The sequence below is a fragment of the Lineus longissimus genome, chromosome 15 (assembly GCF_910592395.1).
Source record: "Lineus longissimus chromosome 15, tnLinLong1.2, whole genome shotgun sequence".
NCBI lineage: Eukaryota > Metazoa > Nemertea > Pilidiophora > Heteronemertea > Lineidae > Lineus > Lineus longissimus.
Window position 1 is genome coordinate 3,245,599 of NC_088322.1, and position 12,396 is coordinate 3,257,994.

The 12,396-nt window shown below is 42.5% G+C and overlaps 1 protein-coding gene across 3 annotated transcripts in view; it reads right to left on the reverse strand.

The window, feature by feature from the left end:
• The window catches only part of LOC135499652 (uncharacterized), a 76,453-nt gene extending 64,698 nt beyond the window's left edge, over positions 1-11,755 (reverse strand). For 2 of the 3 annotated variants that reach the window (XM_064790540.1, XM_064790539.1), the window contains exons 1-4: positions 11,188-11,755; positions 10,840-10,937; positions 10,492-10,660; positions 10,053-10,322 (exon numbers count right to left, since the gene is read on the reverse strand). In XM_064790540.1, coding sequence (XP_064646610.1) covers positions 10,277-10,322; positions 10,492-10,660; positions 10,840-10,937; positions 11,188-11,462 — 588 coding nt within the window. In that variant the 5' untranslated portion in view covers positions 11,463-11,755 and the 3' untranslated portion in view covers positions 10,053-10,276. Of the gene's footprint in view, positions 1-9,860; positions 9,963-10,052; positions 10,323-10,491; positions 10,661-10,839; positions 10,938-11,187 lie in introns of all 3 variants that reach the window. The other variant, XM_064790538.1, reaches the window with a different exon arrangement.
• Positions 11,756-12,396: the final 641 nt, after the last annotated feature.

Here is a 12,396-nt window from a genome sequence, read left to right on the forward strand (position 1 = left end):
GTCATCAAGGAATACTTTTACTTGAAAATGAAGTCGCCGTCACTTGAATTATCATTAAAAGTGATGTTATAAACAAAAATGTTCGAGAAAGTTTGAAAGAATTACCGCACGAGCAAGCGGGCAATCTGCCCGTGCAATAATGATATCCGGATTGCCCGCGGCCAAATCCGGAGAAAGCCCCTTCCCCGTTCACGTCATCGTCATTGTTGCGCATTACGTCGGGATTCCCCACATTCCGACTTCACGACATCTCGGTGTGTCACGACGTCAGTTACTCAAAAGTTACGTCTTTCTTGACGTCTCCACGTCACGGGAGATTTTTGATCAAAAAATTATAAAAATTGTCGTTTAATTGTCATTTAACTGCATTTTTCTCTGTATTTTTGGGGATATTTGGTATACATGTATGATAAATATAATACTGCCTCGTCTACTGCCTCGTATACTGCGGTCTCGAGCTTTCTGAGGCCGGAGAAAATCAACTCGTGCGATCTGGTGACTCAGATCAGCCACTCGGGCAGTATTCTTATTGTACAAGTTAGGATATTGATTGAATCTTCAATAATAATAATTCTAGAACTTATTCTGACCCTTCTTTACTGCAGGTATGCAATGCAACGTGAGCAAGTGCTCTATGACATCACCATTGCTAAAAAGCAAATCATGAATCTGAAGGGCCACCTGCTTCGTCAGATTTGCCAGGAGAGAGCAAAGTCAGATGTCATGGATATGTTGTCTTCATCACAGGCCCTCATCACTATGGATTGGGCGATGAAGTTTCTACCGAGTCTGTTTAGAGAGGAGCAGCAGGACTGGTATGGCAAAAAGGGAATATCATGGCATGTATCGGCCGTTGTCACGAAGACTGAAAATGATGATTATGAGGTGAGCTGCGCATTTAGTATTCAGTTTTCAGTCTCTTGGCAATCAATGTTGCAATCGAGTAATCTTGATTGATTCTTTCAATATGGGACCAACCTTGAAGCTGTCACAGCACCATGCAGTATGTCAGGTTAAAAGAGGTGAAAATGCTGTTTTCTTACTGCAAAGTACATTTCCATAATGTCTTATTTCAGATACACTGTTTCGTGCATCTGGTCCAGCAGTGCACCCAGAACTGGTTCGCTGTGATGTCTGTGCTGGAAGCGACATTGGTTGAGATGAAGTCCTGCCTCCCACATGTCAAGGAATACTTCCTCAGGTCGAATAACGCCGGATGTTACCACTGCGCGCCACTGATACTCTCCATTCCCCACCTTGCCAAACGCCTAGGATTGAGAGTTCTTCAATACGACTTCTCCGAAGCACAAGCCAGAAAAGATCTGTGCGATAGAAAGATAGCCCCAATGAAGGCACACATCACTCGCTACGTGAATGAGGGCAACAACGTTACGAATGCTGCGCAGTTGCATGATGCCCTAAAGTCCTACGGAGGCATCAAAGGTTGTTACGTGGCAGTGGTAGAAATTCACGAAGAGGTTATGGTGGAGAGGTTGTCATGGCAAGGCGTAACAAAGTTCACTAACTTTGTCTACCAGCATGATGGGCTAGAGGTAACATGTGGTTACAAGATTGGTACTCCACAGCGCTTTTCCTACAAGACACTGTTGAAGAACAAGAAGGCACAGGACACAACCAAAGTGGCCATTGCTGTGGAGTATGCGCGTCCAAATACCCTTGCTGGTACTCTTGGGCAGTCTGCAGTAATTCGGGCTGTTAGTGTTACCATTACTTGTTTGGAGCCGACCTGCAGCAAGACCTTCAAAACCAAGATGGACCTTGATCTCCATATTGCCGCAGGCAAGCATTCTGTGGAATCGGTCGACACGACGTTTGACACAATTGCTAGGAAGTTGGCCAGGACGGTATCAGACATCACAACAACGACGCGTCCTATGATGACTGGAGACTCTGATATGTTGCCTGCAACCAATCCTGTTCCTGCTGGATTGGCGGTGAAGGCTCCACGACAGAGCAAACGATTTGCTCAACAAGTAAAGGACTTCTTGTTTAAAGAGTTTATGCGAGGTGCCAACACTGGCAAAAAGGAGAACCCTGGCCTTGTGGCCAAAAAGATTAAGAACCAATTTGAGAGGGATGATTGGCTGACCACCCAGCAAGTCAGTAGCTATTTCTCGCGTCTTTCTGCCCAGCAGAAATGCAGGCGTTTGACAAGAGAGACAGCGGACAAGTACTCCGAGGATGACCACCAGTTGGCAGCTTCAATGATGACGAGGTCCAAGCAGCGTGCTGATATCATTGAACAAATTGATTTGTAGACTGGGGAAGATTACATGTATTGAACAAATATTTTGGTACGTTTAGGTATGTGTGATTATAATAATGCTGGAGATTGTATTCACATGGTTCATTATTTACCTGTCCCAGTATTGCACATAAGCATCATTGTCAAAACTTGTCACCGACTACTAGTATTCCAGTTCCTTATACCCAAGCCACTTACATGCACATATTTCTCGTAGCTTGGATGTCTTTATTATTTCATTTTGTACATAATCAAACTGAGTTTATCTATCATGTCTGTAATGAGTGCTTGAAGCTTGAATTGAATGCCTTTATTATTTCGTTTGTACATATTTCAAAAACATTTTCTGTTGCATAGAAATATGCCAATGAAAAGCAAAATGTCAAGCTCAAGTACATTACGCAAGGACTGCCAGCTTATTGCCTTGATGTTGGAGGCAGCAAGAAGAAAGCTCATCTTCAGAGGTCTTCGCCCTAGCCTGGGTCGCCAAGTGACTGGAACTAAGAAAATCCGGTCTACCTAATGCGCGTCCGGAACAATTTGTGCGTCCGGAGCGCGTCCGGAAGAGAACGTGCGCGTCCGGAACAATGAACCTAATGTTGCATTAGATGGCTTAAATAGCATTTTAATTCCATGTAGAGAAAATAAAATTGGAAAAAATCTCCTTGGTGACTTCGTATTTTACAATTTTCAGCGGGGTGATTTGGGTGTTACACAGCCATCAAATCCCAGTTTACTGACGTTTCTCCTCAACCAATTGTTGTTGCAGTTGCAGAATTTCGATAGTAGCCGTGTTGTAATGGATTAGACTGGTATCTGGTGTCTCAGCACATGGAATACCGTCAGAGTGTCTTAATCATAGTTAATTTCACAAAAAATCAGAATCAAATATGTTATTGAAAATCACTATACAGTCAAACCTCGTTACAACGTGCCTGGTTTACAACGTTCACACTGACAAATGACTGATAGAGCATTCCAGTTCCCAAGTCCCGATCTTTCCTATTTTATTATTCCAATAAAGATCGTTGGTTATAATATTGCGTCCTCATTTTCCATGTCCCAAACATCACTTCACCATGTTTACAACGTTCTGCCAGTAAATTCTAGGCAAGTAATATTTTGAGTCATGTAGGCCAGTTGTATGAAGCGTTGCACTGTTCAACCATACTCTCCTCCAGTGAAAATGGATCATTCCCAAGTTAATGCAGCGGGCTGTTTTTAGGCGGGAAGCAATAATTTTTTTCCCAGAATTGATTGGGAAATACTATGAGTTGATAGAGTGGGGACACGTGTGATTTGAGCAGACGGCAAAATATGGCTTCAAAACGAAAGCAGATTTCCTTGTCAGAGAAGGCTGACATATGTAGGGACTATAAAGTGGGGTGAAACAGTAAACCAGTCGTGTCAAAAGCTGAGGTTGAAGTTTCTTTTGAGCAAGAGAAGTGAAACCATGGCGCGGCTTTTTTACCTTGGGAAGCCCTGAAACTAATCAGCTGACAGTTTCTTACTTGCTCAATAATCTTCCATTGTTTTTCACTGCACAACACAGCACTGCACTCTGTTGAATGTACTACTATGTAATTAGATTAAATCAAAATTAAATTAAATTAAATTAATCTTTTCATCAACTGATCAGTCATTAACATTTTCCTTTCTTCACAATCTCACTAATTAACATTTTCCTTTCATCAAATGATCAGTAAATAACATTATCCTAACAGCAACTAACGAAACCATCCTTACTACACCTACCTTTTTGGTAGGTAGGCCAGATGATCCATGTGATCATTCTTCCTACTACACTACTCATCATGGACATGGTGACTGAAGTGTTATTTCTAATGCGAAATGATCCTCATTTATTCTATCATTTGACAATTTCCTACTAGGCATCACCCCCCCCCCCCCCACCCCCATCAGTACTAGTATTATAGACTATAGCTGACACAATAGCAAAACAGGATAGCCCAGGAAGCCATCATATATGGGATAATTCTTCCTACTACACCACACCACTCAAACTCATCAAGGCTGCCTTTTTGACATTCATCAGCGATAATATGGATGCATGCACTTCGAAAATTGTTGGTCGTATTTGTGGTTTTCCATCGATATACAATGTCAATGATATTTTTAGAAAGTTAACATCATCAGCCACCGAAATATACTACACGACCGGAGTTTAGGTGACGAAAACCTGTAGAAATGTGCTCTTGAAGATGCAAGATTGGTCAAATCGCCATGAAAATCACCAAATCTACGAGTGTATACAGTTGAGAAAAAGCTGGTCGTATTCATGGATTTCAAGTAATCAGTAAAACAAAATGGTATTTTAAGAAAGAGTACTCCTCAATACATCGTTTAATATTACACAACCAAATTTTTGATACCGGGAAATAATTAAAAAAAATACTTTTCTAGGAGAGTGGAGGACTGATTCTACGTCGCAATTCCGCCAATATTCCCACTGGGGTTGACCTACAAAGTACGATTTCCTCTATTATTTTTCCAAAATAATTATTTTTTTTCGTTTTCAATTGTACATTTGAAACTAATATTATAAAATATAACAAAGAAAACCCAAAGAAACCCCTCAAAAGTTTAAAAAATAAGAAAACCCTAGACCCCTCTATCCGGTCCGTGAGTGGTCCGGGGATTATACCATGCCATGATATAGGCCCACTTATCTTGATTGATAGTTAGTATATAATCGGCCAGCCAATGGCACGGTGGCGGTATGAGTGTTTGTTATTTCATCGCGCCAATATCATTTCGGAGAATCAAATAGGCTCGTTCCTTGTGGTTTGACAGTTAGCGTATAACAGGCCTAATGTTGTTGGGTGACTTATGGTTCGTCGATGATGATAACCATAAATCATCAACGTTGCGACAATTAAGCTTGTTTAGATAAGGTTAAGAGACGGGCTACTGTGTGAATGCATAGTTCGTCGATCTTTTCGGGGTTTCGTAGCAGAACTTCGTCATTCTTTTGAAGGGATTTTTTCACCGGGCGGGGAATTTTTTTGAACGGGCGGTGGGATTTTAGACCGGGCGCCGAGGTCTTTCTTGAGATTTAGAACGGGCGGTGCGCCCGTTCAAATGTAGTAGTGGAGAACCCTGATATTGTTTAAATTTATGTGAGTTAAACTCACATAAATTTAAACATTTAATCATATACTGTGAGACAGCTGAGAATCATTTCTTTTTAGTTTTATTTGATAATAAGGGTGTGGGACCAGATCTTTCTCTTTTATTAAAAATGACATTAAAAACATCTGATTCTAATATGGCTTTTCCTTATTATGTCCTCTCATTTTCGGATGCCCCCACGGCAAACGGTATACATAATTACACTTCCAAAAAATTAACCAATAGGAGCATGCAATTACATTTTCAATCCAATCAGATTCCGTGGAAAATTGTAACAATTCGCACTGGTCCAATCAGATTCCGAACTTATGAATGACTAAATAACTTCTGTCCAATCAGATCCAGGGCAATGAAGGCAAAATTGTGTAAATGGGGATGCTTTTTTTTACATCTCACATTCATCACGAATACTTACTACGAATACATCATGACGACACGAAGATACAACCGAACCACAGCACCAAGATGAAAATGCCCTGCTGAGAAGACCAAAGTACCTCATCCGTGCGGCGACTGTAAAGCAACCACAACAAAAACAGACTGCATCTACTGCGAAAGCTGCCGAAGCTGGTTCCACATTCAGTGCCAACAGTTAGACCACGACAGCTTCGAAGTCCTACAAGGATCCCCACTTGGCTACTGGTGTTCGCGATGTTTGAAGTCCGGTTTTGGAGTGACTGGGTACAACTACGACATCGGTTTGGACAGGTTAAATGACAACACGCAGCACTTGAGGGATGCAGCCAGACGCGAGGTGATATTTCTACGATCACAACAAGACATCAAGCGAGACGACGTGAAGTTTACCGGACTGGGCCATATGTTGGAAGATAGAGCGACTGCAGATATAATTGAAAAGCTGGGAGGTACATGTGATGACAAGATCCCGATTGAGACAACTGGTGATGGGAGCTGCCTTTTCAATGCGATATCGACCGTATTAACTGGTTCGGAACACCTAGCGAAGCAACTACGACTACGTACCGCCATTGAGCTGATTCTGCAAGAAGACACTTACCGTAACATGCATCAAGATGATCGCGACTGGTTGGCGCTTAATACAAATTACGAAGATGCAATTCGAGACTGCACCAGACGGAGCGGATATTCAACGGGGTGGACAATGCATGCTGCAGCAAGTGTTATCGGCATACCAATTGTTTCTGTTTATCCCGCCATTAACAGCCCTATGGATTCGGCAGTCCGCGCTCTTAACACTGTTCTGCAACCACGGCGAACAAGTCTACGATCAAACCCGATCACTGTAATGTGGACTCACACAGAAGAAAAAAGAAACCAACGGATCTGGACCCCAAATCACTTCGTTCCAATGGTCAAGAACAGCCGGCCCCGGCAGCAAAATACTACCTCTAGTCCCGCCCGCTACGACAATGATTTCCCGCCATTGAGCCCGCACGCCTCCTTCTTCCTAGATGACGAACCACGTACAGCCACGCCTTTCGCCGATGATGATTCGTTGCCACTAACCGACACAAACGACAACGAACATGCTGAAGATGTTTCAACACACTCGACCGGTCTAATCGTCTCTACTAGCATGGGTGCAGATAATTTACGGGAACCGTCAAACGATCGCATCGTTATAACAGAATTTGTGAAAGACATTGAACGTGTAATAGAGACAATCAAATCAGATGAAATTACTGGTATGGAGAAAATTCCACCTGGGATCAAAGAAAACGTGTGTTTTGTAGTGAACAACCGAGCCAATATCGAACGCAGAAATAACGGCGGCAAAAGTAATTTCACTGACGACTGTGATGCATGGGAAAGAAAGGGAACACCAAGAAAAAAATATACGCGAGGATGGCCGACGGCGGGAACTTCACATATGTGACTAAAAAAGACAATGTGTATGGCAGAGAAAAGAAAAAGACACGGACACCTCTAACACCTCAACCCATTGAAGACGATATAACAATTGTGAAAAGATACTACTGTACATTAAAACGTCAACCTTCATTCAAACGGAGAATAACGTGGTTCGAGAAATTGGTAGATGGCGCCACCCTTTCCACAGCTCGTGATCCACTTCAATTCGCTTTAGTAGAGTACATTGGTATATGGCCTGAAGATATATGCGTGCACGGCAACTGCAGGAAGACCGCCAACGAATACGTCAAGACCACTAGAGACACTATGAACGGTATTAAAAACAATGTCAAGTCAGCCCCAGCTCGTGATGTGTATTCCAATCCAGTCCTGAAAGATCCCGAAAACGCACCACGTGACCTAAAACAAGTACAAAATGCAAAATATGTCCAAGAACGAAAGAAACGCACCGAGAGCACCAACCATACGCAGCCAAGATGCAATGCAGCAGACGACCTACAATATGTGCTTAGCCAGATGCAACGGGACGAAAATTCGATTGTCCAAGAAATCATCCATACGAAAAATAAACCCCCAGCAATAATTATGTATACCGAAAATCAACTCAACAACATCGAAAGCATCTGTGATAACAACTGTCAACACTCTAGTGTAGTCGGAATTGACAGAACATTTAATCTCGGTCCCTGCTATGTGACTACAACTGTTTTCAAGAATATAAAGCTGGTCCGTAAACAAACGCAAGAACCACCTATCTCCATCGGTCCACTTTTCCTACACTGGGACGGGCAGTACGAAATGTATCATTCGTTTTTTTCACATATCGCCAAGAAGTTGAACGGGATTTACCTGCAGCATCATTGTCGAATTTCGTGTTAGGCTCAGACGAAGAACGAGCAATAACTAAGGCTCTTGCTGACTGTTTTCCGGGAGCTACGACTTTACTCTGCACGCGACATCTCAAGGAAAACGTGAAACGTAAACTTACAGACCTTCTAGTGGACAATACCCTTAAGAATACAGTTGTTTCCGGGATTTTTGGACAATACGGGATTGTTTATGCAAGCGACCAAGAGACATTTGATACAAAGGTTTTCGAACTTCGAAGCACCGTAATCCCAGACAATTTTGCGCCGTATTACGACAACCTTATATTAAAGATAATAAATCACGTTTTTGAACCACGCCAACGAAATGACCACTTACCAGTATCGTGGACAAACAACAATGCAGAATCTATGAACAACTTGTTAAAGCTAGCCATCAACTGGAAACCCTGTAAACTACCAGAACGAATCGAAAAAGTCGGCAACGTCATTATGTGGTGCCCTAGCCTAAATGTATGCTCCCGTATGGAGCAGTGAGCAAGAGGTCATCGGCTAGGGCAGCAGACCAGTCCTGTCTTCGGCAGCTCTTGTTGGAGCGCGCGGCGGCCGCGGAAGAGATGCGTTGTGGTTGTTGTTGTCAGAAAAACATGTGAGAATATTGTGTAGAAGGTTGTTCGATTTGCTGAATAAAAAGGCAGAAATTACCAGAAGAAACTTAGTTCGTCCATTTATGGTAAGAGTAGGAACGAAAATCACGACACTGGTGACAGCTTTAGCGGGATTATAGTCCCATACCCGAGGAAAAGTGATGTTTTGAAGTGCTGGTTGTTCACAAAACTGAGCTGTCGAATTTAGTAGTATACGAGAGTACATGTACTTGGAAGTTTTAGTACATGTATGTTGAAGTACAGTGTTTGCCTAAACGACTTATTGTGAGTGTGGCTAGTGCAGTGCCCTATTGCATATGCCATTAGTACAGGCTTTAGTGTACAAAAATAGTAATTTGTAAGTTTGGGCAGTGCCCGTACATGCTGATTCAATGTTGTTATAGCGACTTGCTGCAGTAAATTACTGGGTAGTGTTCATGTGCTTGGGCCAACATTGCAATATTTACATGGATGTTTGTAATTTGTAATTTGTTTGACTGTTTTTGGAATTTAGAGTTCTTTTGATTGACATAAGATTTTCTGTAGATAATAAACTTGGGCTGCTGGTTTTTGTACTGTTATTATCATTCTGGTTGTGATAACAGTGTTTTATTAATTTCTCATACTGATACCTGGTGTGTTGGAAAATTGGCGATAATTTCCCCTATTAATCAGAAATGGCAACTGGTGGCGGCGACGATTTGGGCGAAGTTAGGGTGGACAAGGATATGTCCACCCATGTGAGGAATAAGTTACCAGGAATGCCGGAAACCCCAAGGCCACCCAGGGATTCGGAGTTCAAGAAGGGTGCTTACCTTCCACGGCCAATGTTAGGAAATGATCCGACTGACACAGAAGACTCAATGGCGTCATTCCTTGACTCATTTGCATCACTAATGCAAAACCGACTGACAATGGAGCCTAAAGGTTCAACCCCAGTGGCAAAAGTACAGGCCCCCAATAATTATCAGGTACATCAAAATTTCCGAATATGGCTAGAAAGATTTCACACATGTGCAACTCTTGCCAAAATTCCCCTGAGTGACCGTCGCAGCCAGCTGATGTCCAGGTTAGATCATCAAGCCTATATGGCAGTAGCAAATCTCCATTTACCTGAGGATCAGCCCTATGTAGAGTTCACTCAAGCCCTGGAGCGGAGGTTTCACAACACCACGAGAGAAGATTATAAATTACAGTTAAAACAATAGTTCTGACCTGAAAAAAAATAAAGGAACATCATAAGTTACAAGGCCAGAGAGCAATAGTTCATTATCTCAAATGTTTTCCAGTCCTTTTAGTACATACCTGTATCTTTTAAAGATTCCTTGTAGCAGTTGTACACTGAAATCTTTGTATGGGATGAAGGCAACAACTGTATGTCTTCCCTCTTAAACCCAGGGACCCGACCAGGGAGAACAAGGGCATTCTCCTCAGAATAATTAGTCAGGAAGCGCACAGCCCTCTGCGTGTCATCAAAGGTAAATGACTTGGTGTTCGACTTCCTCCCTCCTGATTTCTTTTCCTTGGGCTCAAGTCCATTTTCGGTGATCAGTCAGACGTTTAGGGCTTCCAATCCTGAAAAATATACAACGCCTTGGTTACTTCAACGACATGTAACTTCAAATGCATTAATGTATTGCCAAACATACCAAAGGGCTCCTCAAACCTTGTGTGAATAGGTACTTCTTGCAGTAAGTGACAATAACATTTTAACAAGGAATCTGCTACATGGCGTTATACTTACACATGCAAAAACATGAATGTATCTCGACAAATCCGCTGTCCCTCAAGCCAGAAGGTTGTCTTCTGATTCAACTTCCATGGAGTCTGCTCCTTTCTCCTGCTTTTAGCAGTCATCTCCGAGGAGTTTATTCCACACGATAGCTTCCCTAAAAGAACGAGCATTTGCTCCCCTGAAAAGAAACAGAATGATTAGCGTCAACACAAGAATCATTGATATTTTTATACCGTTTTCACATAACATCCATTGTAATTACATGTAGACCTAACTATGTATTCAACTCTCTGAGTCTTAAATAAACTTGGCATCAATTCACCATCAAGATTTCTTTGTTTCTTTGCTTATACTCACTTGGTGTCAGCTGCATCATGGCCATTCTCCTATGCACCTTATCTTGGGCTGTGTACCGTTGATGACAAGGCTGGCCATCATTATGCTTGCAAGTACAACTGAAAATGAATGGAAGATTGATTGATTAGGTCTAGGCAACCACAGATTGAGATAGGCTGACATACATAGGCCTAGTGTACATGGTGTAGGTCCCTCTGTGCATGCTGGACCCCAACACTCTGTTGTTTGTTTACACAAAGACCATGTCAATGTTTACATATTTTGTGCCTAAATTTTGAAGAAACTATCAATTTGGGGGGCATATGAACATACTGAAAACAATGAAAGACATCCTGAAAATCGTCTAACCTGAACTTAGAGGACTTTTCCCACTCAGCCTGGCCAAAATCGCCAGCATTGCACTCTTTGTACTCTGCAGCAGCTTGGCTATTCATGACCGAATCGAAGGTCCCAGAAGTCTGGTCAAATTCATCCTCATCTGACTCCTCTCCATCATCCAAATCGCTTTGTACGTCTTCTTGGTCATCTATCCAAGACTCTCCAAAGAATTCCCCGACTAAATTCGATAGATTATCGCGATCATTGGCGTTTAAATTGAGCAAAGTGGCTATTTCAGACTCCATGGCTTAGAACGGAAATAAGGCTCGATATGTAAACAGCGCATGCGCGGCGTGATTTCGACCAATCAGCGATCGTCTTTCAGCGTCTCGTTGGCAACAATCACGTTTTTGTTTACAGCCATGGGGTGCTTGTTTTGATGGTTTTCATTGGTTTATATCGTGAACGACGTATCAACCTTCATTGGCATCGGAACACTCCCCGAGAGGAGATTCCAAGCTTTCCACTGATACTAAATATAGCCGGGAAATCCCAGTCGACCAGCGATGAAGAGGAGTTCTTTTCGAAGATTTTACAGGGTTTCTTAGAGATTTTCTCATTGTTTTTTTCATGCACCTTCACATAAAAAGGTATTTTTATGTATTTAAGATAGGAATTTTACAATTTTTCCCATCTGCAAGTGTCCTTTATTCATTTTTCTGGCGTGTGATGCATGAACCCGAAAATCAATAATTTTTCATACACAATGCATTAGAGGGCTATAGCTCACAATGGGGCCGCGCGACTTCCGTACGGTTTTGTACTGGAGGGTCACAATTATGAGCTTCAACAGGAGATGGCCCTGGATCAGTTCTTGCTTGGGGTCAGGGCGGCCGAGCCAGTTAGACAACAATTACTGATGCGCTCCCCGAAGACAATTCAAGAAGCCATCCGTACCGCTCGCCAACTAGATGCAGCTCAATTGCTATTAAAACAGGGTGTACCAGCAAGCTCTGACAAGGGTAAGGCCAGGGGAGGGAATTCCATTCAAAATTCAGCCCCGGTGGCTGCAGCTACAGCCGCCCAGTCACAGTCGGATCTATCAAAGGTACTAGAAATGCTGCAAAAAATGGATAGCAGGATAAGTAATTTTGAAACTGCAACCAAGAACAGTGGTGGAGGTGGTGGCCCCTGTTGGAGATGTAATCAGTATGGGCACAGACCCAGCTTTTGCCCAAC